This window comes from Fringilla coelebs, assembly GCF_963513975.1.
Source record: "Fringilla coelebs genome assembly, chromosome: 19".
Lineage (NCBI taxonomy): Eukaryota > Metazoa > Chordata > Aves > Passeriformes > Fringillidae > Fringilla > Fringilla coelebs.
The window spans coordinates 222,101-243,309 of record NC_140045.1 but is presented as its reverse complement, the minus strand read 5'-3'; the positions used below and the strand labels follow the sequence as shown (position 1 = coordinate 243,309).

The 21,209-nt window shown below is 51.4% G+C and overlaps 3 protein-coding genes across 3 annotated transcripts in view; 1 reads left to right on the top strand and 2 right to left on the bottom strand.

The window, feature by feature from the left end:
* Positions 1 to 513: 513 nt before the first annotated feature.
* Positions 514 to 1,786, bottom strand: MYADML2 (myeloid associated differentiation marker like 2; the record flags this gene model as incomplete). The annotated part of the gene is made up of 1 exon (XM_084218578.1): positions 514 to 1,786. Exon 1 carries the CDS (start codon positions 1,420 to 1,422, stop codon positions 514 to 516), a length of 909 nt encoding a protein of 302 aa, XP_084074704.1. The 5' UTR covers positions 1,423 to 1,786.
* Positions 1,787 to 4,733: 2,947 nt separating this feature from the next.
* Positions 4,734 to 11,327, bottom strand: NOTUM (notum, palmitoleoyl-protein carboxylesterase; the record flags this gene model as incomplete). The annotated part of the gene is made up of 11 exons (XM_084218430.1): positions 4,734 to 5,710; positions 5,813 to 5,860; positions 6,111 to 6,258; positions 6,356 to 6,456; positions 6,790 to 6,981; positions 7,623 to 7,725; positions 8,728 to 8,786; positions 9,658 to 9,718; positions 10,250 to 10,345; positions 10,497 to 10,549; positions 10,807 to 11,327. 11 exons carry the CDS (start codon positions 11,325 to 11,327, stop codon positions 5,404 to 5,406), a joined length of 1,689 nt encoding a protein of 562 aa, XP_084074556.1. The 3' UTR covers positions 4,734 to 5,403.
* A 5,243-nt stretch (positions 11,328 to 16,570) lies between these two features.
* ASPSCR1 (ASPSCR1 tether for SLC2A4, UBX domain containing) overlaps positions 16,571 to 21,209 on the top strand; it is a gene marked incomplete at its 5' end in the record, with an annotated part of 35,259 nt that continues 30,620 nt past the window's right edge. The window contains 3 exons of the mRNA XM_084218662.1: positions 16,571 to 16,669; positions 16,753 to 16,808; positions 17,460 to 17,571. Of these exons, the coding sequence (XP_084074788.1) occupies positions 16,571 to 16,669; positions 16,753 to 16,808; positions 17,460 to 17,571 (267 nt within the window). The remainder of the gene's footprint in view (positions 16,670 to 16,752; positions 16,809 to 17,459; positions 17,572 to 21,209) is intronic.

The following is a 21,209-nucleotide window of genomic DNA, read 5'->3' as shown; positions in this document are numbered from 1 at the left end:
GATCTTCTCAGAAACACCCAGACTGGAACTGCCCACACTTGCAGGCATTCCACGTCTCCCAACCCAGTCCAACTAACCCAAACTCCGAGGGAATGATTTTCATCTCCTGAACTGGTGTTCCTTCATGCAGCTTTTAACTTTTCCACTTCCTGAGCAGTCACTTGGTTACGTTAGGCGCTGGTTTAACAGTTTCAAAATCTTTGATGTCTTTCCTAATGTTTGGCTCAGTAACCTGGTAGCCTGCAGCCCCACTGCTGTGGCTACAAGCACCCCTGCTGTCTGCACGTGGAGCTGTGCCATTCCTTCATGCTGGCCCCGGGCAGGTGAGGCAGAACCATGGGGCAGTCGGGCTGGGCTGTGTCAGCTGCAGCCCACCTGCTCCAGGTCATTAATTCCTTAGTGTAGTCAGTCCTCACTTGAAGCTTGGCCGATGGTGGTGTGTGCATGCCTGCCCAGCACCTCTCTGCACCTGCAGGGATTCACACACAGCCTCCACAGAGGCCGGCCCACGGTTCAGATGTGTGAGACAAAGCGGATGCGCTGGGAGTACGCCAGGTCCAAGACATAGAGCAGCAGGTTGACATAGGTGAAGATGGCAATCACCAGCTGGCTGTCCCAGGGGCACTTGCCCTTGGCACAGAGGCCGGGGCGTCGTGGGGAGCCGTACTTGCTGTCAAAGCAGAACACTGGCCAGATGACCGCGGCACTCGCGTAGAGCAGCACTGCCCCGAAGGTGTAGATGACCACAGAACGCTCAAAAGGGAACCACAGCAAGGCAGTCTTACCTGTGACACTGAAGGCCACCACCACCACTGTCACCACAAAGCAAAAGCTGTAGACAGCCACACACCACTGGGTCGCCACGTATTTACCGTACTGGCTGTCGTTCACCAGCGCCCCAAAGATGATGCAGGCCACAAAGGCCTGGACGATTTTCAGGAGGCCAGAGACAGTGGCCATGTAGCTGGTGACCTGTCCCGCTTTGGCCCTGGTTAAGAACACCTCGGCGGCGTAGGTGACGAACAGGAGGCCCGCGAAGACGCTGGCGGCGATGCGGAAATCCCTGACCTGGCAGCCGATGGGGTAGCAGCCCACCTGCACGAAGTAGAGCGGGTAGATCACCGCCGCCGTGATGGACATGAGCGTGGCCAGCATGGCAAAAGCGGCCGTGAAGTTCCCCCAGGAGAGGCTCAGGCAGCTGTGCAGGCGCGTGAACTCGCAGGCGATGATGAACACGGTGACGGCGAAGCAGAAGGTCCAGACGAACATGCAGAAGGTGCCGTAGGCGGCACTGAACCCCCCTTGGTGGGCGACCAGGCTGAAGGTGGCGCATCCGAAGGTCATCTGCAGCAGCCGGGCTATTCCCACCGGGGAGGTCACCGCGGCCGCGTTCAGGTACGGCCCTCCCGTGCTCTCCATCATCCTGCCGCTCCAGCGGACTCGGCACCGCGAGCCTCCCCAAAGGTCCTTTCTGCCTCTTTGCCTGAGTCACACCTGGTGCCGGCTCGGCTCGAGCCCCGCCGGTCCCTCTGGCAGCAGCGGGAGCCGCCTCTGACGCTGCATCTCTGGCGGCTCTGCACGGACCTGCGGCTGCAGGGAGCTCAGGGCTGGCTCTGCCCACTGCCTGCAAGCTCGGGGCGCTGCCGCTCGCCCTCTGCTTCCTCGGCTCCGAAACCTGCCCCAGGGCTGTCCTTCGGCTGTCTCCTTTCCCACAGGATGGTACTTTTAGCCGGAGGCTGACATTTATTCCATTTTAGCTCCGCAGCTGTAGCTTTCTGCTGCACCGTTCACAGGAACCTGGAGTATAAATAGGGGCTTTATTAATAGTTCTGGAATGAGTCCTGCCCCCACTCAGCTGTTGGGAGCGGGTGTTATTTAACACTGAAGCTGCGAGCTCCATCAAAGGCTCTTGATTTTCCTTCTGCTGTTCTTCTAGAAGCTCTGGGGTCGCTGGAATGCTGCCGCTCTCCGCAGCCCCCCGCGCCGAGGGGAGGCTCTGGCTGTGGCAGCGGGCTGTGATCCAGCCCTGCTGCAGGAACCAGAGCTCAGTCCTGCAGACCCAAGAGCCCCTGAGTGGGGGCACAAGCCCAGAGGCAGCACTAGCCCCATAAAAGAGGGGATTTAGGCCAGAGGCTGAATAAAAGCTGACTCACTTTGCTGCAGTTGAACTGGAGCAGTGATAGATTTACCTGCTGTGCTTTGTGTGACAGCTTGCGGCTGTGAAGGTTGAAAAGCACTCATCCTCAACATTTCCTTAAACTCTTCCCTGTCTCTCTTTTACTTTATGTGGAAATCAGTTTCTCTTGTATCTCTGAATGCAGTAACTGAATACAACTGTTTAAAAAAATTGCTTTGATATTCTTAGCACTGTTTTGGAAAACAGATTTTAATAATAAATAGTGTCAAACTCTCCCTCCTGTGAGATCAAAGCTTTCACAATGAGCCACTCCTGGTATACAGTGCCTCCCAGACTTCATCTCTACCCAGAAGTCTCTTAATTATATCTCTAAAAGCCCCAAACAAAATTTCTGATGTAATTTCAGAACGGGAATGCGTGAATGTTTTCACCACAACATAGCAGAAAAATTCCTCCCTTACCCCACAGCAGCATTGCTGACTCCTCACCTGCAGTACTCATCTCAGTATGGAAGCAGCAAAACTTCCCTGCTGGAATGGCTCACATGAGAACAGTACGTATTTTTGGCTGTAATGATAAAATGTGCCTACCTTCAGCTTTGTCACCATCTTGTAACCTCAGTATCTCTTTCATTCGTCTCAAGTCCCTTCCATTTTCCTTTGAGAGGCCTCTGGTGCTAAAAGTACAAAAGCCTGCATTCATTTGGGGTGGAAGTTGCGCAATTAACATCACAATAACCAGGAAATGCAGCAGTAGAGCTGAGGAACTTCAGGTGAAGAGGGTGTCATCCCGAAACCCACACCTTGCCCCATCTGACTGTCCATTAATCCTTCACCTCCAGCAGTTTCCCAGGCCTCTTTGGCAGGGGGTCACTTTCTGCCCTGCGGCACAGGGACACTCCATGGCTCAAGGCAGAGCTGCCCCTGCTGCTCAGCCTCCGCTTCCCATGGGAAGTGGAGCTCTCTGGAGAGCCCTCAGCAGCAGTCGGGGCTGGCAGAGGGCAAAGGTGCCCGAAATCAGAGCTCACACGGGCGGGGCAGCGCACAGAGCACGGCCACCTCCCCCTAGAAATAAAGAACCTGATCTAGTCAAAAGATCACAGAATACAAACACATGGCACTGCATTCTTCCAGCCTTGCCCTTCTGCCCAATCTTTGCCCCATCTGGCTTCTGCACAGCAGAAAACAGATGAAAAGTGTAGTCAGGACAATTCTACTTCTATACCCAAGTCATTAAAACATGAAGGATATCAGTAATCTCCAAACTGATCATAGGCAAACTCCACTGGTGTTTTCCTGCTTTTCGGTTTCACTGGGAGCACCAACCATTTTCTCTTTAGTTTTTCTTTATCTTCAGTCTGTGTTAATCCCATCATGCACAGCAGGACAGCTGATTGTGATGCTCTGTGTGTGGTCCTGCCAGACTTTTCCTGAAGTCAAGAAGAGGAACCAAAGGGCTTGGTTCATTTTTGGGGTTTACTTACCCAGAACAAGGGATCTCACACGCAGCACCACTGTTCTTACCTGGCAAGGTCTCAAAGGACAGGGAATTTTTCTCAAATCAGGCCCAAAGTCTCCATGGCCGACATGCTGTGCATCCACTCACAGCAGTGCAGGCACACACAGGTGAGGCAGGAGCTGTGCACAGCAGTGCAGGCACACACAGGTGCAGCCTCAGCCATGCACAGCACTGCAGGCACACACAGGTGCAGCCTCAGCCATGCACAGCACTGCAGGCACACACAGGTGCAGCCTCAGCCATGCACAGCAGTGCAGGCTCACACAGGTGCAGCCATGCACAGCAGTGCAGGCACACACAGGTGCAGCCTCAGCCATGCACAGCAGTGCAGGCACACACAGGTGCAGCCATGCACAGCACACACAGGTGAGGCAGGAGCTGTGCAGCAGACATGCAGCAGCCGTGCAGCTGCTGCTGGGGCAGGGCTCCCTCGCACCTGCCCTGCCCTGCAGGGTGAGGCTCTGCTCCAGCCCCCGCTGCTCCCAGCCCAGGAACGGCTCCTCTCCAGCCTCAGCCCTGCATTCTCCATCCCTCCCGTGTTCTCCTCCCACTCCCATCAAAGGGGATTCTCCCTGCTGTGGTGGGTGTGTTCCCAAACTATCAGAAGAGAAGTATGTTGGTGCTTGTCTCGTGTTCTCTGCCCTTTCTGCTCCAAATGCTTCTGATGCTCGGATCAAACATTTCCCTCACTGGAAGAGAGGCCTTCGCAGCAAAGCCAGATCTCCCTCTACCTTACAGTGCAATGCCCTGGACTAGCTGGGGAATCACAGTGAAAGTCTGCAAACATCAGGTGCTGGGTGAAAGGCTCTGTACTTAAACCTTATGTTACAACCTCTTCATCAGAGAAACAATGACAAGGCACACTGCAAGGGGAACACAGAAATCTAATTAATACAAAACATCGACACCACCCTTAGCCCTCTCCCAGGCACAAGTGACCATCAGGATAACCCATCCAAATGAGCAGCATATACAACTTTACAAAGACATAGGTATGGTTCTCTGGTCAGCCCTTATAAATAGCGTTTTACATATTAAAATAAATATGTCCACGTTGCCAAAGTAGCAAGAGGTTTCTTCGTTATTTAAAAAAAAATATGTTACAATATCCTTTATATTTTTTGCTTAGTTTAAAAAAGTAATTAAAAAGTCATTTTATAAAATAATATGAATAAATTGAGTACAAGAGTGTCCATCCCTAGCACGTGTCCTGGGTCTGTATACTGTGATTCAGCATGAGATGCTAACCTCCAGGAAGTAATGTAATCATTCCTTCGCTCCTAGTTGGACAGAAGAAATCCAGTGCTTGCTTTTTTCACCACTTGTAACAAGTCTATGATGTAAAATTCATGGCAAGGGAAGATGTCCCAGATCTGGGGAAAGTTCTCATCGCTGCTATTTATGGCTTTGCTACTCCCTGTATCTGATTGCCTTGTGTAGCACAGAAGAGGATGTGACCAGCTGAAACTCAGCCCTGGAGTTTGGAGGGAGGGAACAAGTTCCAGCCAAACAGTGTAAGCAAGAAATTGCTGCTTGCCTTTTTTTTTTTTTTTTTCCTTTTTTCTTTTTTTTTCTTGACACACCAGAAGCGTGCAAGAGTGTGGGAGCATGTGAGTGCACAGGTGTGAGTGTGCCATGGGTATGAGCATGCATCTGCCTGCAGGAACATTAGGAAGAAGATTAGAAAGTTTGGGAGAAGGGCTGAGAGTCTCTCTCCTCCTGGTCTAATCTCTGCCCCTCTGACCTTTCTAGTTACCACTGCTGAGCATCCCCAGGAGTTTGCTCGGCTCCAGGCCCTGCTGCTGTGCCATCTTCTGAACATCAAAACCCATGTGCATGAGGAACTGGATCACATTCATCTCCTGCCCTGTGAACTGGTCCCTGATCGTGGGGCACGAGGGGTTGCAGTGAGGCCATGGACAGCTGTCAATCAGGTGAATTGGGCAGCCTTTCAGAGGAGCCTTCCCATTTTTGTTGCTCTCATGGAGGCTCCGATCCCAACAGTGCAGGGCACGGGGTAGTGATGTCCCCTTCACCTGGATGTCAGTCCAGTGACTGAAAAGACAAAGCACACAGATCACATCAGAGGGGTCAGGCTGCCAGGACAGGGTCATTCCCATCCCTGTTCACCTCTGCAGGATCTGCACAAGCACTTACTTGCGTGTGATGATCTCGTGGGACAGACAGGCAGGAGCAAAGCTCGCACTAAAGGAAAACAGAAACATGGATTACATCTTGAAGGACAAAGTAAGTCCTGCTGAATTGAACCTTCCAGACTAGAGAAAGGGTGGAATTTTACACAAAAATGAAAAAGGCAAGATTCTTGATGTAGATGAACTAATAGTTACTAAATTTACAACTCTCCTTTTTCAGCAGAGGTCTGAGAACACAAGGAACTAGATAAGAACGTCCCTTAGAAACAAGTACACCAGGTTTTTCTCAACGAAACACTTACGTCACATCCTTCAAGGTGTTTCTCAGCTCTCTACCTAAATTCTGGATGTAGAGCCACTGCCCTTCTTGAACAGGCTGGCCAGTGAGGTGTACATTGTCTACAGTAAGCTGGGCCTCATCAAACAGCCACTGGACAACAAAGACTGGGCCTAGAAAGGCAAAAAGTTTGGAAAAGGAATTTGTCCAAGGTACTTACAAATACAGAGGGAACCCTAAACCATTTGATCTCTCTCCTTTGGTACTTACATCGAAGAGTGGGGTAAATCTTATATCCAAAAAAGCAATTCCATTCCTCCCCCTCTTTAAACTGCAGCTTACAGCGTTCGGGAACAACGCCATTCCAGTATCTAGAAGACGAAGCAATAAAAGAATGGGAGGCACAGGGAAATCCTAACAACGTATCCTCTCCATATCCTAGTTCCTGTTCTGACTAGAATTTCAACTGATAGAACAGCTTTCTCGGCAGCACTGTCCCATCAACACATTTTAGAGCATCTGTAATTGTACACATTCTTTTGCACATTTAGACCTTATTTTCTTTTCCAATAAAATCATTGAAAAAACACTGATGTAGACAATAGCTACTCCTTAAGTATCGAAACGAAGGAACACAGTGAAGGAGACATCTTTTCCACACTCTAACCACTCACAGTGGTGCACTTTAGAGCATCTGACCGTACCTTATTCCCCTCCTGATGGCCTCTGTGGGAGCACACGTTATGGTATCGATGCAGTCGGTCCTGCGGTACTGTTTGTTATCCAGGAACCATCCAGAGTCTGCCAAGCCTCGCACCTGAATCCCCTGGTAACCCATCTCCTCCAGCTGCTCTGCCACTCGATCCACGTTCAGGAGCACTCCTGTCCCTCCAGCACTGCAACAGCAACATCAGCACTGCACTCATGGGGCACACGGTGTGCCAGCAGAACACCTTCCTCAGCAGGGACATGCTATAAACACCTGCATCTGCCACAGCAGAGACACCCAACCATTCACCTCACACTTGGTAGACACATTATTTCCTTGCTTTTCAGCACTCAGAAATAAAGCCAATGCTGAGTAATAGTCTGGTAGCTCAGAAACAAAGTCCAGTTGTTACTCTCTTTCCTGGGAAATACACGTGCTCTCTATCATTTCCAAGGGGGTTGGCTGCTCAAAAATGAAAAGAATCTGAAATGAGACAAATTCACTCTTGGCAACTTCTCTATTACACTGATTGTGCCAGAGCTTTCTGCAACATAGGATGATCCAGAGCACCTGTGTGAGGCAAGTTTGGTTTTCATTTCAGTGTTCTGAATCAATACACAGAAGGCGTGTGTCTCATGATTTGGGCCAACAGGAACTAGAATTCTTGGTGCAGACATGAGAAAACTGACCAGAGATACAGGGTTTGCTGTGTTAGTGTTACTGTACTCCTAGGAGAAATGTTCCAGGAGCTGCTGGAAATCCTCCCTTAACAGCTTCCTACTGTGGAAATCTCCTGTCTTCACGAAACAGAATCTTGTGGATACCTACCTGCTCCCTGCTAGCAGCAATACTTTCGCAGTGCTCAGACCTTTTCCCACCAGTTCCTTTATAACTTCCTGTATGATCAGCGCTCCCATGAAGGCATATTCATCTGGAAGACAGCTCAGTGTCAACAAAATTGCTTCCTGTCCAGGCTCAGACTTCTATTTCCTCTCTGAAAATGCTTAAGAACTTCCCGAAGGGATTATGAACTTAAACTCCGGCTCGTTTTATCCACCTATATGAAATACCCCCAACAAGAGATCTTCCTCCACCTTGTACAAAATGTGCTGCCCTGAAAGAGAACCAAGTGAACTCAATTACACAAGCACCTTCCTATGGCCGTGCTCAGAAATGAGTAAACTTGGAAAACAAGGAAGGTGCTGGAGAAACGAACGCAGACCTTCCTATCACCTGGAATCTCAGTTCCAGCTTACTGCTTCCCCTTTTTCCCAGTTCATCAAGCCAATTCAGAGAAACAATGCTTCACAAGACGTTACATGTACCAAGATGCTGCTCCCATCCGTGGTTGCCGATGTGTAACTGCTCCACAGGAACAGTGCCAAGGAGCTGGGATGGAGTGGAAAGGGCCCTCCCTTACTGTGACACCACCAGCATGACAGCAGATGGCAATACAGCCTGCATTAATATCAACCGTGCTGTTTCCCAAAGAAACCTGCAGACAGATTTAGCTTGACACACAGTGGCTCCTGCCTAAGGCCAAATATCCTCCTGATAAAAGTCTGACACTAAATTCCCAGTCCTGCCTCTCAGGTCAGCCATGCTAAAGCTGCCTGCAACAGTCCACGGTCCCTCAGCTACAGCAATTAATTTGCTACGTGCTGGAACCTGGAGATTCATCTAAAAGGAATTCTGGTCTTCTAATCCTTGCATACTGCATCAGTGTAACATCTCTTCAAGCAGTGGCTCTGAACTATGTCAAAACAGCCTGAGCTAAAGAGATCAGGATGTTTTATCTGGAAGTAGCTTGATATTCTTTCCTGCCCTTCAGCAAGAAAAAGCCTGTTTCTCGTCCGCGTGGTTTCACAGAAGTCTGGCCACATCCTTTAATGTGTGATGTCTGGGGCAGCAACGGCCCATCAGCAACACTCACTTTTCTCAGACTTGGAAGAGGCACCGCTCCAAACATCACTTGAGCAATATGGGATGAATCTGTAAGAGAGAGCTGTGTGAGTCCTGCTGTGCCTCTGACACGCACAACAGGGTGAGGATGCGGTCACTTAACTGGAAGAAAATTAAATCCTGGGGAAAAGGGAAGGGGAAAAGGGAAAAGTTTCTGTCCAGTTTGACAACTTACCTTCCTGCACACCAAGTGACAACCGTAATTTTCTTGAGTTTTCTCCTGAACACTAATAGTTATACTGAGTTAAATCAATAAATAATATGTCTTTTATCAATCTAATTGAATCACTAAGCTCAGTGGACAGAACGATGGAGCATGACTTTGCTCTCAGCTATTCTGCCAACACAGTGGATGGCCTGTCACAGGGCAACTCTCTGTGCTTCAGTTTTTCACACGAAAAATGAGAAGACTCTAGTCAGTGCAGTGTAAATGCTGACTGCAACCACTGGAGGTTTTTGCTGTTAACTTCACATGTCTCTGTTTTGCATAAGACAAATTAACATCCCTTCTGTATAGATGCATATATAAACTGGTGTCTCTCATTTCTCTTCTTTGAACTAGGAGAGCTGCTCCACATTCTTCTCAAATTGTCAGATGTGTAACACACTATCAGCCCAGCACTCATGATGGATTCACCACTGCAGCTGTTTGAGAAAGCTCTCTAAGCTATCCCCAGTTTTTCTTCATTAGATTACCCCACAACTCCAAGGAGATTGAACTTGAGTTTCTTGACCTTGTTAGCCCTAAATGTTAGAGAGCTGAACTGCAGCAAATGAGGAATCACACAATTTCCTTTTCCAAGTATTAGTCTTAACCTGTCTCTGCAGCACTCTTGCTAGCCTAAAAGGCAGGAGATGCTGTTTAAGTATAAAGCTATTTCCCTCCGTTGTCCCTCCTTACACCATGTTTGCATTCCACCAGTGGGGATTTTCTTCTGGCTGAGAGGACAGGATCCCAGTTCCTGCAGATGGGCACAAAGAAACAAAAAACATACAGATGACAGTCTGTGATTTCAGAGGAATCGTAGGAGCCTCATGCAAGACCTCTGACCACACAGAAACAAACATCCACGATGAAAAACATTGGCAAGGGAAGTGGAAGGAACATTTCTAAATTTGCCCTTAAGCAGATTTGACATTCAGAATTTGATTCATGCTACAGATGAAGCCCGTCTAGAAGCTTCTTGTAGCACAGAAAAGACCTGTGATGCCTATTTAAGTACCTCCCCAAAAGACAAATCCTAGCAGGTAAACTCCAATACACTCAGTTAGACGATCTGCGTGAGTGATGGAGCTTTGGGTACCCAGGAGGCTGCAGCACGAGAAGAGAGCGAAGAGAGCAGCACTCATTACCGGCGGTACCTGTGCACCCAAAGCCTCCTCACGGGGCAGCAACCGGGCACCTCCCAGGCTGGTGACGGCGGGCGCTGCCTCAGCCCGGTCCCAGTCCCAGTCCCTCGGGGCTGCCCCACGGGGTGGAGGGGGCGACTCACCCACGCGGGTCGCGGGCCACTCCCGGGAGCTCATCAGCCGCCGCATGGTGTCGTAGCGGGTGTCGCAGTTCTCCCTGTTGAAGCAGTACCACCCTCCTGGCGAGGGGACAGGGGTCAGCCGCCCCGCAGGGCCGGGGGCTCGCGGGCGAGGGACGGCGGCCCTCGGGGGCCGGGGCACCGAGGGCAGCCTCGGGTCGCCGCCCCGCTCGTGGCCGCCGTTGCGGAACTCGGGGGCGCCGGCGCTCACCTTCCAGGAACAGCAGCCACCGCCGACTGCCTTTGGACTCCTTCAGGTAGTAGCTGCGGGCACAGACAAGGGGCAGCGCCTCAGCGGGAGCCGGGCCCGGCCGCGACGCTCTGCTGCCGGTCGGGCCGGGGCGGCGGGGCCGCGCCGGGGCCGCCGCCCGGGAGGCGCTCGCTGCACCTGTCGCCGCCGGTGCCGCGCGCCGCCGCGCGGTGGCGCCGCAGCCCTCGGGGCCGGGGCCGCGGGGAGCGGCGGCGGCCGCGCGGGGCAGCCCCGGGGCGCCCGGAGGGGCCGGCGCGGCGCGGGGACTCACCCGGCCGGGCTGCCGTCGTTGCAGGTGACCGAGGAGTTGTGCAGGAGGTGCAGGCGCAGGTCGTGCGGCAGTGCCTGGGCCGAGCAGGGGTACAGCGACTGCGCCAGGCTCTTGACCTGCGCCATGAAGCTGTCCATGTTGCCCTCCACGGCGGTGAAGTCCAGCGGGAAACTCTCGGCTGCCGCCGCCGCCGCCGCCTCGCCGCGCTCGCGGACCGCCGGGCCTCGCCGCCGCCAGCCCTTCCTGCCCTCGCCGCCGGGCCCGGCGTGCAGCAGCCCCAGCAGCAGCAGGAGGTGCACCGCTGCCGTGCCCATCGCCGCCCGCCGCCACCCGCCGTTCGCCGCGGCAGCAGCCAGTCCCCGGCGGCGGGCAGCGCCGCCCGCGCTCCGCCGCGCCCCGCCGCGCCACCCGCGGGGACGGGGGTCGGCGGCGGTGGGCGAAGAGGGCAGCGCCGGCGGCGCGGGCTCGGCGGCGCGGCTGCCGGCACAGGAGCCCACCGCCCGCTCCCAGGCGGCGAGCATGACAGAGGGGCACGGAGTGCGCGGGGAGCGCGCCGGGGGCGCCGCCAGCCCGGGCGCCGCGTGGGGCAGCAGCCGGCCAGCCCCCGCCCTGCCCTGCCCTCCGCCCCCTCGGAGCGAGGCGGAGGGAGCGGGGGGTCTGCGCCGCGCCGCACCGCACCGGCACGGTGGGCCGCTCCGTCGGGGCGCGCCCCGCGCTCGACGGCGACGCCATCGCCGCCCCTGCCGGCGCCGGGGCCGCGGCGGTGGCGGCGGCGCCCGACAGCCTCGCCCGCAGGTCGGCGGGGGCCCGGGGCGGCCTCTCTCCGGGGCCGGGGGGGCGGCCGGGCCGCCCGAGCGCGAGACCCCGCACGTGGCAGCCCCCGTGGCGGCGCCCCAGGCCCGCGCCGCGCCCCCCGACCCGCCCCTCTCCCCCCAGAGCCCCGACGGCAGCTCCTCCCCGGCTCCGCGTCGGCGGCACTGCCCGCCCCGCCCCGGGACGTGCCACCGCCGCTCCACCGGCGGAGCTCAGCCCCGCGTCTCCCGATCGCTCCCGTGCGGGGTCCCGCACGCCGGCCCGCGATGCCGCGCTCCGGCCTGGTCCCGGCTCCCACAGGGCAGCGGGAAGCCGCCCTTTGGTCCCAGACATCGGCGTCCGGTCTGCTCAGCTTCCGCGGGTGACCGGGGCCGGCGGCGGGTCGCCCCCGGCTGGAGGATGCTGCTGCCGGGAACAGGAGGGGACGCGGAGGCCCCAGGCGCGCTGGAGCCACGGCAGGCCGGAGGCGGCGGTTCCGGCCCCCTGCAGCCCCCGGCCGCCGCCGCCGTTGCCCGGGGGTCGGAGTCTCCGCGCCGTAGAGGCTGCGCCCCGTTGCTCCCCGCAGCTCCCGAGGTTTACCGCCGGGCGCTCTCCCCCGAGGCGCGGACGTTTCCAGGAATTGCAAGAAAAATCCTGGAGAAAAAGCCTTGTTGTCACCAGAGTGCTGGTCATCTGGGAGAGGGGGAATTCCCTGGAAATGGCCTTATTGCAGACCTCGGAGTTAAACACCGAGGAAAAACAGAGAAAATCCTACGCTTTGAATAATACGCTCCTCACCAGCCCTCCAGAAAGGAACAGGAGGATTGTCTTTACTGGGAAATATAATCTATCTGGGATCAGAAAAGGTGAAAATAGTATAATCTTAAAATAGCACGTGGAAGGTTTTTTTGTCAAGCTGGAATTAGGGCTGTCCAACTGCTGCAACTACATTTTTTACCTTACTGTGTTTGGACTTTCTGAATGTAGGCTCAGCTCTATGTTTCCTACACACGTAGCATGTGGTTTTGGTTTGCTTGCTATGTTGGTTTTTTTATCTTTCTGTTACTCTTACGTACTCTCAGTTCTTACTTTGCTCTCGCTCAGACTTTTAACTCCAAATGTTTTATTTAAATGCTAATACTGACAACAGTATCTTTAAAGCCAAGAAAAGCTACTCAATTGACTGTGCACCTCCTCTGTGCACTACATTCACCCCTGACAAGTTTTTGGTCCCAGCGCAGCATTTCTGCATCGTTGTATCTTTCTCTATGCTGGCCTAACCCTCCCTTCCTCACTGTCCCTGCCAGGTCCAAGCAATGGATCACTGAGGCTAGTTACGGCAAGGCAAACACCTCTTCAGCAGCCCAAGCAGAGCCTTATCTGGAACCTGGTCAGTTCGTGCACATTCTGAAGCAGTGAGTCCTCGGAGTGCTCCAGGATCCGTGGAAAATACGGCATAAACAACTTGGTCACCTCGCAGCCCGCTAGGTGCAGCACGAAACCAGAAGGGGCGAGGCTGCTGAGCCGCATCCTTCGCAGTAAAGCTGCTGTGCCTCCCGTTGCCAGGCTTGCATTCCTCCTGGTGTCCCTGCTCTTTCTCTCCATGGAGGGCTGAGTTCCTGTTCTCTGTAACGCCTTGCTTGGTAACCAGCTGGCACACTGAGGGGTGACCGATGATGATGCACCAGGGAGGCATCTTATGGCAGAGAGGAATGCATGTTAAAGTTGCAGATCTTTGTCCTGAGAAGTGAAGCAAAGAAATTCAGATTTTGTGTGGCTTGGCTTTACTGAGCCCTCTTCAGCTTTCTGACCTCTGGCTCAGGTCGCTCAGGGGAGGGTTCGTTCAGGGCACTCCTGCTATCCTTCCAAAGCTCAGGAAAATGTTGTATTACTTTTCATGGCTGAGCAAGGGGCTATGAGGAAGAATGTAAGTCTGTAGGTGTGGTGTAACAGCCTTTCTGATCTCTAAACATTTAAATCTGGTACCGTTCAACTCCTTGACATACTGAACTTCATTGAACATCAAAGTGACACAGATTTTTGGTAATTTTATAACAGTTCAGAATGAGAGGTTCACCGAGTTGTAATCTTTTGATAAGAGCCTCCCTACATTGAATAGATTGGCCTCAGTACAAAAAGAAGCCCAGAGAAAGCTGGAAGAATTGGAGTCCTGCTCCAGGCACTGGAGATTTGGCATTTTTATTGGTAGGAGTGAAGTGCATAGGAGGCAAGCAGGAGATTTTTAATGATTGAGAGTAATGTTATGGGAGGTATTGTTTTCATTTAATACCCTTGAAAGTGAAATGTCCTGCGTAATGTGTTCCATTATGTCCTGAGATTTGTCCCTATATGTTCAGTGTATTCGACTATGCTGTACCAAAGTTTATGAGACTTTGGTACAGCATATATGTGTTATTCCCTGTATGCCTGTGACAATGCAGAGGCAGAGTGTGCCAGGGCTATGTATTGAATGTAAAGCACCAGCTGCCTGAAAAGTGGGATGAGGGAAAGTCATTCTGCAGTGTGTTCACTCTAATTACCAAAAAAATGCAATTTAAGACAAACTTTTGGAGGATGTTTGGCTGGGGCTCACCTGGTAGATTTGCAGGCATCCTCCAGCCTGACAGTGGCAGAAATCAGATATAAGGGTGTTTTCAGCCATTCCCAAATGAGGTCCTCTTTCTTTGTGGCACTTTATAATAGACTCTAGGTTATAATCACCTCCCCCCTTTCTCTCCTGAATGCTTGTAATTTCTGATAAACATTTGAGATTAGAAGTGGTTCTGGGTATGAAATGTGGCCCTTCTCCTCCATGCAACTTTATGATTATGACATGCTATTAATAACCACAATCACCTCTAATCCCACAACTTGGAAACGTTCAGCTCCAATTACATTGGTGTCTTTTTAACAGGAGCAACGTCTCTTTAAGGGATGTGTCACTTCCAGATGCAAAAAAGGTGCAAAAGATGAAACAGCTGCCTGCTTCAGACATCAGTAAGAGCTACACCCATCCAGAAACGAGACGATTGTTTTGGGCCATGAAACCCAAAGTGCATCTTTCAGATTGGAAGGCTGCTCTGCCTGAGCTGGGGATAGTCACTGCAGTTAACAAAGTCATCTTAATTGCTTCTTTGCCTCCAGCAAAAGTATTAATTAGTGGAAGAATGGGACATCTTCATTATGTGTGAGATAGTTGCAGAGCTTTGGATCTCTCCCTGTTTTAAAGACTAAGAAGTACTTGAATATCAGATATTTGCCGCACCCTTTTTTAGACAAATGTGTCAACTTTGAGAAAATCTTTCCCTTAAGTGCTCACACCTCTTCATGTATATTTACAGCACAAGGCAATTGAAAAGGTAGAAAACTATATATCCTGAACACTGTAGCTCTATAAATGTAATGGCAGTGATACTGCCCAATGGAATGAACTAAACATAGACCTTTCTAAGCATTGTTTTAAACATTTTACACCTGGACATACTTTACTATTATTTCTACATTTCACTAAACAACACCTATGGGTGGACTTAGGACTCCATACGCCTAAGCTAGGGGAAGTCTCTCCATCATTAAAATTCCCATTTTTCTCCCTTCTCTGACACTACTGATATGGTTAACACAAGCAACTGTTATATTTTATGAAAGTGTCTTTCCTTGAAAGGATCTTTTTCTTTTATAAGCCAAGCAAGCCAGACATTTTTGTGGGTGCTGGGGTAGAGGTGGAGACTTAACATATAGGATAAATATAGAAGAAGTAGAGAAAGGAGAAAGTATTTGGTATGTGGTTACAACTTAGGCTAAATAAATTCCAGTGGTTACTCAAACTAAAAGTTTGGGGTTTTGTTTTGTGGGGTTTTTTTTGGTGGTTTTTTGTTTTGTTTTGTTTTTTTTGGTGAGTTGTTTTGTTTTCTTTCTATGATAGCAAACTAAACAGACTGTCATCAAATCTGAGCGTGCCTTTGATGCAGAGGCCGTGCTGAGACTGAAGGGGAAACCCATAAATGAAATAAAGACTCTGAGAAAATGTGTGTTGTGAAATGTATGATAATTTCGGTTCCTTGGCTGCAGCCATCTGTCCTGACCATCTGAGTTTGCAGCACTGACCACGAGGTTCCAAATGAACATTTTCCCCCTTTTTTTGCCAGGGGAACTGTCTCTCCGGGGCAGCAGGATGCTGTGCTTTGTCTGACCAACGGCGCCCCGATTGTGACGCTGCCTGGACACTCCTGTGGCACTGGGAAGGCGGCAGGATGGTCCCCATCGCCCTGCGGCGCTCGCCAGGGCTGCTTTTTGGCCCAGGACAGCTTTCCCTAGAGGCGCAGGGATTTGCGGTGCCCCTGCTTGGGAGGGACATACGAGCCCTTCAGCCCAAGGCATTTCTGGCCCCGGCGCTGCCCGGGCCCGCCGGCCCTCGGCCAGGGTCCCGGTAAAACGAGAAAATGTTTTATTTCGCTGGTGGAGGATGCCGACGCTGGAAACCCAAGGGACAGCACAGACGCCGACAGCCACAGCGGGAGGTGCGCCTGGCTCCCGTCCCGCTCCCCGCGGGGCTGCGAGACGGCGGCGGCGGCTCCGGAGCCGCCCCCACCGCGGCCCAGCGGGCAGGGCCGGGGGCGGCCCCCGCCCAGCGCCGGGGGAGCCGCCCGGGCCGTCCACCGTGCGCCGTGCCTAGGGGCCGCCTCTGCCGCCAGCCCCCCTCGCGCCCCGGGAGCCGCACTCGCCGCGGGTGAACCGAACCGCTCCGCTCCGCCCGCAGAGCCGCCGTCCCGTCCCGCCGGGGGCCGGCTCCGCCAGGCAGGGACCCGTCCGCGACCGCTCGCTCCCGCAGCCGCCGGGCCGGGCCGGGCCAGCGCCCCTGTCCTCCTCCCCTCCGGTGCGGTCGGGGCGCGGCGCGGCGGGGCGGGCCGGCAGCAGGGCGGCCCCGGGCCGGCTCCGCCCCGGCCGCGCGGGGCTGGCACGGCAGGGGAAGATGGCGGCGGCGGGCGGGGGCGGCGCCGCGGTGTCGGTGCTGGCGCCCAGCGGGCGGCGGGTCACGGTGCGGGTGGGGCCCGGCACGGTCCTGCTCCAGGTGGGTCCGCGGCGGGGAGGGGGCGGAGGGGAAGGCGGTGGCAGGGCCGCAGGCCGGCCGTGACGCCTCTGTTCTTTCCGCAGGTCCTCGAGGAGGTCTGCAGGAAGCAGGGCGGCAGCCCTGGCGAGTACGGCCTGAAGTGAGTGTCGCCGTGGGGCCGCGCCCGGCTCCGGCTGCCCGCGGCCGTTCTCCGCGCCGGGCCCGGCGCCGCCGGAGCCGGGCTGTATCCGCGGCGGGCGGTGGGAGTGCGAGGGGCCGGGACACACACTGAGCTCCGGTCACGTCGGCTCGCCCCGGTTCCCCTGTGCCACGCTCCTTTCGGTGCTGGGACAGACGGCGAGGCCCCATGTCCCTGCTACGGGACACCCACGCGTGCACCTCTTCCAGAGCGCAGACCAGCAACGCCCGTCTCCCCTCTTACCTGGGGGCTTGACCCTCTGCTTTTATGGTGTTTTAATTAAGAACACGTTTGTCTGAGTAGCACTAAAAAAAAAAAAAAAAAAAAAAAAAAAAAAGCGTACATTGGTATTTAACCAGGCTTGGTTATGTAGTTGGTTGCTGTTTGTCCCTTTAAAACCTTTAAAGGAAGAGCATAGATTTGGGTATCTTCTCTGTGACTTCTATGAACTGCAACTCCTTTGGTGTGCAGAATAGCTTTTGTTGATGATGCTTTTATAATTGCCAGTTGTTCTTTAATGAGTCGTGTTCTATGGCTTCTAGTCATACCCCTGGGAATTCTCTTGCACAGTACCTGGACTTTGTATTGCTCATAGGTTGTGTTCTCCTTCAGGTTTCAGAGGAATGTGTTGGACCTGTCTTTGCAGTGGAGATTTGCTAGGCTGCCCAACAATGCCAAACTGGAGATGGTGCCAGTCTCCAGCAGAGCAGGAGCTGGAACCACGGTATGTTCATTTACACAGCGTGACCTGTTTTGTTCAGTTACCAGTCGTGCTGATAGGATCCCATCAGATCTAATGACCAAGAGCACAGGCCGGCGTGGCCAGTGCCCCTGTGAGAGATCAGCTGAAGACTGGTTGCAGTGCTTTTGAAAATAGTAATTAAATAGCTGAGTCTTTACTTACAGCCTGCATGAGCATGGGATACCAGCTGTGCTAGAGGAGAGTGGGGTGGTTTGGGGAGCTGAAAAACTAGTGGTCATGGAGAGCAAAGAAGTTCAACATCAGTGATGACTAATTCAGTTCCCTTTCCTAATTTCTGTTTCAGTTGCTGTTGTCCAGCTCTGGATTTTGACTAAATCTCAGATTCTTACAGAATCCTGTTTTGCTGCTTTCCCAGCATGGTGTTCATGGTGTGTTTACACAGCTTTAGAGTCTTCAGTGACATGTTCTGTGTTCATCAGTGGCCAAATGTCCCTATTTAGTATTATTTGCAAAAGACTTTTGGATGGTGTTTTCTCCAGAAATTATGGCCACTTTTAGGAGTGTAAAAATCTTCTATACATACCCCTGTGCCATAGGCCTAACTTTTCAAGCAATGCATTGGTGTTACTGATTGTGAACTTTTCACGGTGTAAAAATGATGTGTGGTCTTACTTAAGTAGCCTGGGAGTGGAAATTTGTCTATTGCTAAGTCATGTTGCTATTTGTTAATTTCCTCATAGGAAGTTTCTCCGTTTTCATGTAAGTTTCAGGTCTATTGGTGCTGATCTCTTCAGGTCTGTCAGCCAAGCAATGTTAGTGGTGTTTGTTATAGGCAGTTGCTCTAGCTGAGAGAAACTGAGAGAAACTGATAAGTGAACTTTGTGGTGTGAGAAGGCTTTGGAATCTCTGCTTTAGTTCACTCTGTAACATTAGTTTTGGGCGTCCCTGATGTTCATACTTTTCTCTGTAAAACCTCCATGTTCTTTGCTTTGGCACTCATGCCTTTTTTCTGATTTGGGGGTAGAAAGACATTTGTGCTTGAAATAATGTCTTTACTTTAAAAAATACCACAAACCAGTAGCATCTGCTTGAAATTTTCAGTGAAATGTTGTGGCAGAATGGATGTTGTCTTCCAGAGAAAAGCGTTTCTCTTGAAATGGTGCAGTGATGACTATCTGATATTTGCATCCAGTTTAGGAGGTACTGAAGGAAAACAATGATTTTATTTTTTTTCCCCTGAACTTACATTGCAAGAGAGGGCAAGAAGGACTATTCACTGTTAGGAGAGGAGTTATAGTGTGGAATTGTTACACTAGATCACAAAAGAGAAGAGCTAATGGAAGTGTAAGTTGTTACTATGTAGTTGCAGTTCGACAGCACAATATACAGAAGTGAGGCTTCCTGGGCATGCTGGTTGCTGTGTCATGAAGGTGAGAAGACGCAGCAAATGTGCATGTGAAGAGTGGAGTCTAAAGAGTCCCTGCCCCACAAACTTGAGCACATTTTACTTGGGAGAATTTCACAGTGTAAGAAAAGACTTTGTACAGAACAACTGACTGAAAAGAATTCCCTCCCACAGGGAGTATGTGTTAAAAAACAGGGAATTCTGTAACAGCCAGGTGACTGTGACTGGGATGTAGTGGCAATTCAGATGCAGACTCAGTCACGCCCGCTGGTTGCAGTAATGTTGGGATGAATTTAATTCTGTGTCTTTTGTTACTGTATGTTCTGTTAAGATCATGTGTGTGGAAGTAGGTGTGCTTTCCTTTAGTGACAGCAGTTACCCTAGAGACAGAATACAGGTTTTGATAAATCATGAGTTTGTTCAGCAAATCTGATGTTTTAAAAATAGAAAGCTTTTGGATTTGCCTTTGCTTATGGAAAGCATTGTTTCCTGTAAGACAGTTCTTTAGTGAAAAATGGCACAAATTCCCTTTGTGATGGCAGGTGACACAGGAGCACCATCGGTACAGCTCTGGTGTTAAAGCTGTCAGCCTCCTGTTTAAATGTTTGTAAACTTAGACGATAACTGGCACTGGTTGTTGGAATACTAATACACCTGGGGTTTTCGAAGAGACTTTTCTACTGGAATGAACAGGACTTTCGTGACATGTTTAGCTTTGAACTGTTGCCCAAAAACTGATGCAACTGGTAGTCTGAATTTCTGGCCTGGATTCTTACAGAATGGTGATGTCAGCTGTCATCGCTCTGCTGTAGCTGAGAATAATCTAAAGCTTGTCTCCCGTGTAGGAGAAACCAGGAGACTGTGTTAGTGGTGGGATGAAATGACATTGTACTGTTGGCTCATTATTGATGACGCCACTGTTTCCTTTATGTAGAAAAATTCCTGTCTCCAGCAGATCAGCATTTGCAGTCCTGTGGGGACTGGTGGGAGCCAAGGCAGATGACAAATATATTCCTCCATGGAAATCACAGTGAATTGCTGGAACGTGTGATGTCTCTTTCCCACCTCTCTGTTGCTCCTACCCTCATGCTTGCACACACACCTTGCACCCAGTGAGAGGCTGCACTGGGTATTAGTAGGGACACATGAAAACACTGAATGAAAGAAAGTGGCTTTGGCTGTCTTGGGCTAATGTCCTTCTCAGGCTTTGGAAGGCCAGTTTTTGTGGACTTCTGAAAACTCAAGCTGACTGGAGAAACCAGGTTGTATCTAGTGGCTACAGAACTCTGTGATTTTTCTTTAGACAAGTGAACTAATTGGGAAAACGTAAGAGTTAGACATTCTGGAAAAGGCTGAATATTCTCTAAAAGGTTAAGATAACACCTAAAGTGCTCTGCAGAATATTATTTTGAGAATAGATAATTTTCTATCTCTTGGTTAGCTGCTAAACTTATTGCCTGGGACAGTCAGGAGTTTGAAGTTCTTCAGGACTGACCCCAGGATGTGTTCACTTTAGAAATGTCTTGGTGGGTTTTTTTTGGGGTTTTTTTTTTTTTTTGTGAGGGAGAGGTAGGGAAGCAATTCTCTAAAGACTGTGTCGTGCCTGATAATGTATGTGGATGTTTGCATTCCAGGTTGGAAAAGACCTGTTAAAATCAGCAGCTAGCTAGCTCTTGCCTTTTTCTGCAGGTGTTCAAGAACTCGATAATTTAATGACCAGAATTATTGTTGAGATTTTTTGTTACTTTTAAATTGTGTGTCAAAATGTGGTGGTTAGGAAGCGTTAGTGAGTTGCAAGTTACAAACATCATTCCTTCGGACTGATAACAGTTGTTTAGGTCTTCAGTAAAGCAGGGATGGATGGGAATGTGTTCCTTGTTTCTGTGTGTGTGGATATGCAAGTGAGCTGTTTTGTCCCAGGAAAGTTGTTCTGCAAAATGATGCTGAAGTAGACAGAGCTCTGTGTTGGTGTTTTAGATGGTGCAGCTGCATCAGGCATGTCTGGGTTAGTGGAATTTGTTTATGTAGCTGTGAAGACCCTTACTGTAAAGTTTCACCTGGTATAAAACAGAACACCTCTGTTGCTCATGATGGTACATTATTTGGGATGTTTGCATTGGCTTTTCTCTGAATATGTTCCAGTTCAAGATACAGCAGGGGAGAGGGGCCCATGAAAGTTGGTTAGTATTCCAGGATGGCCTCCCCCATGCTCAGGAGCCATTCATCCCAACAAACAGGAATTCAGGCCAGAATG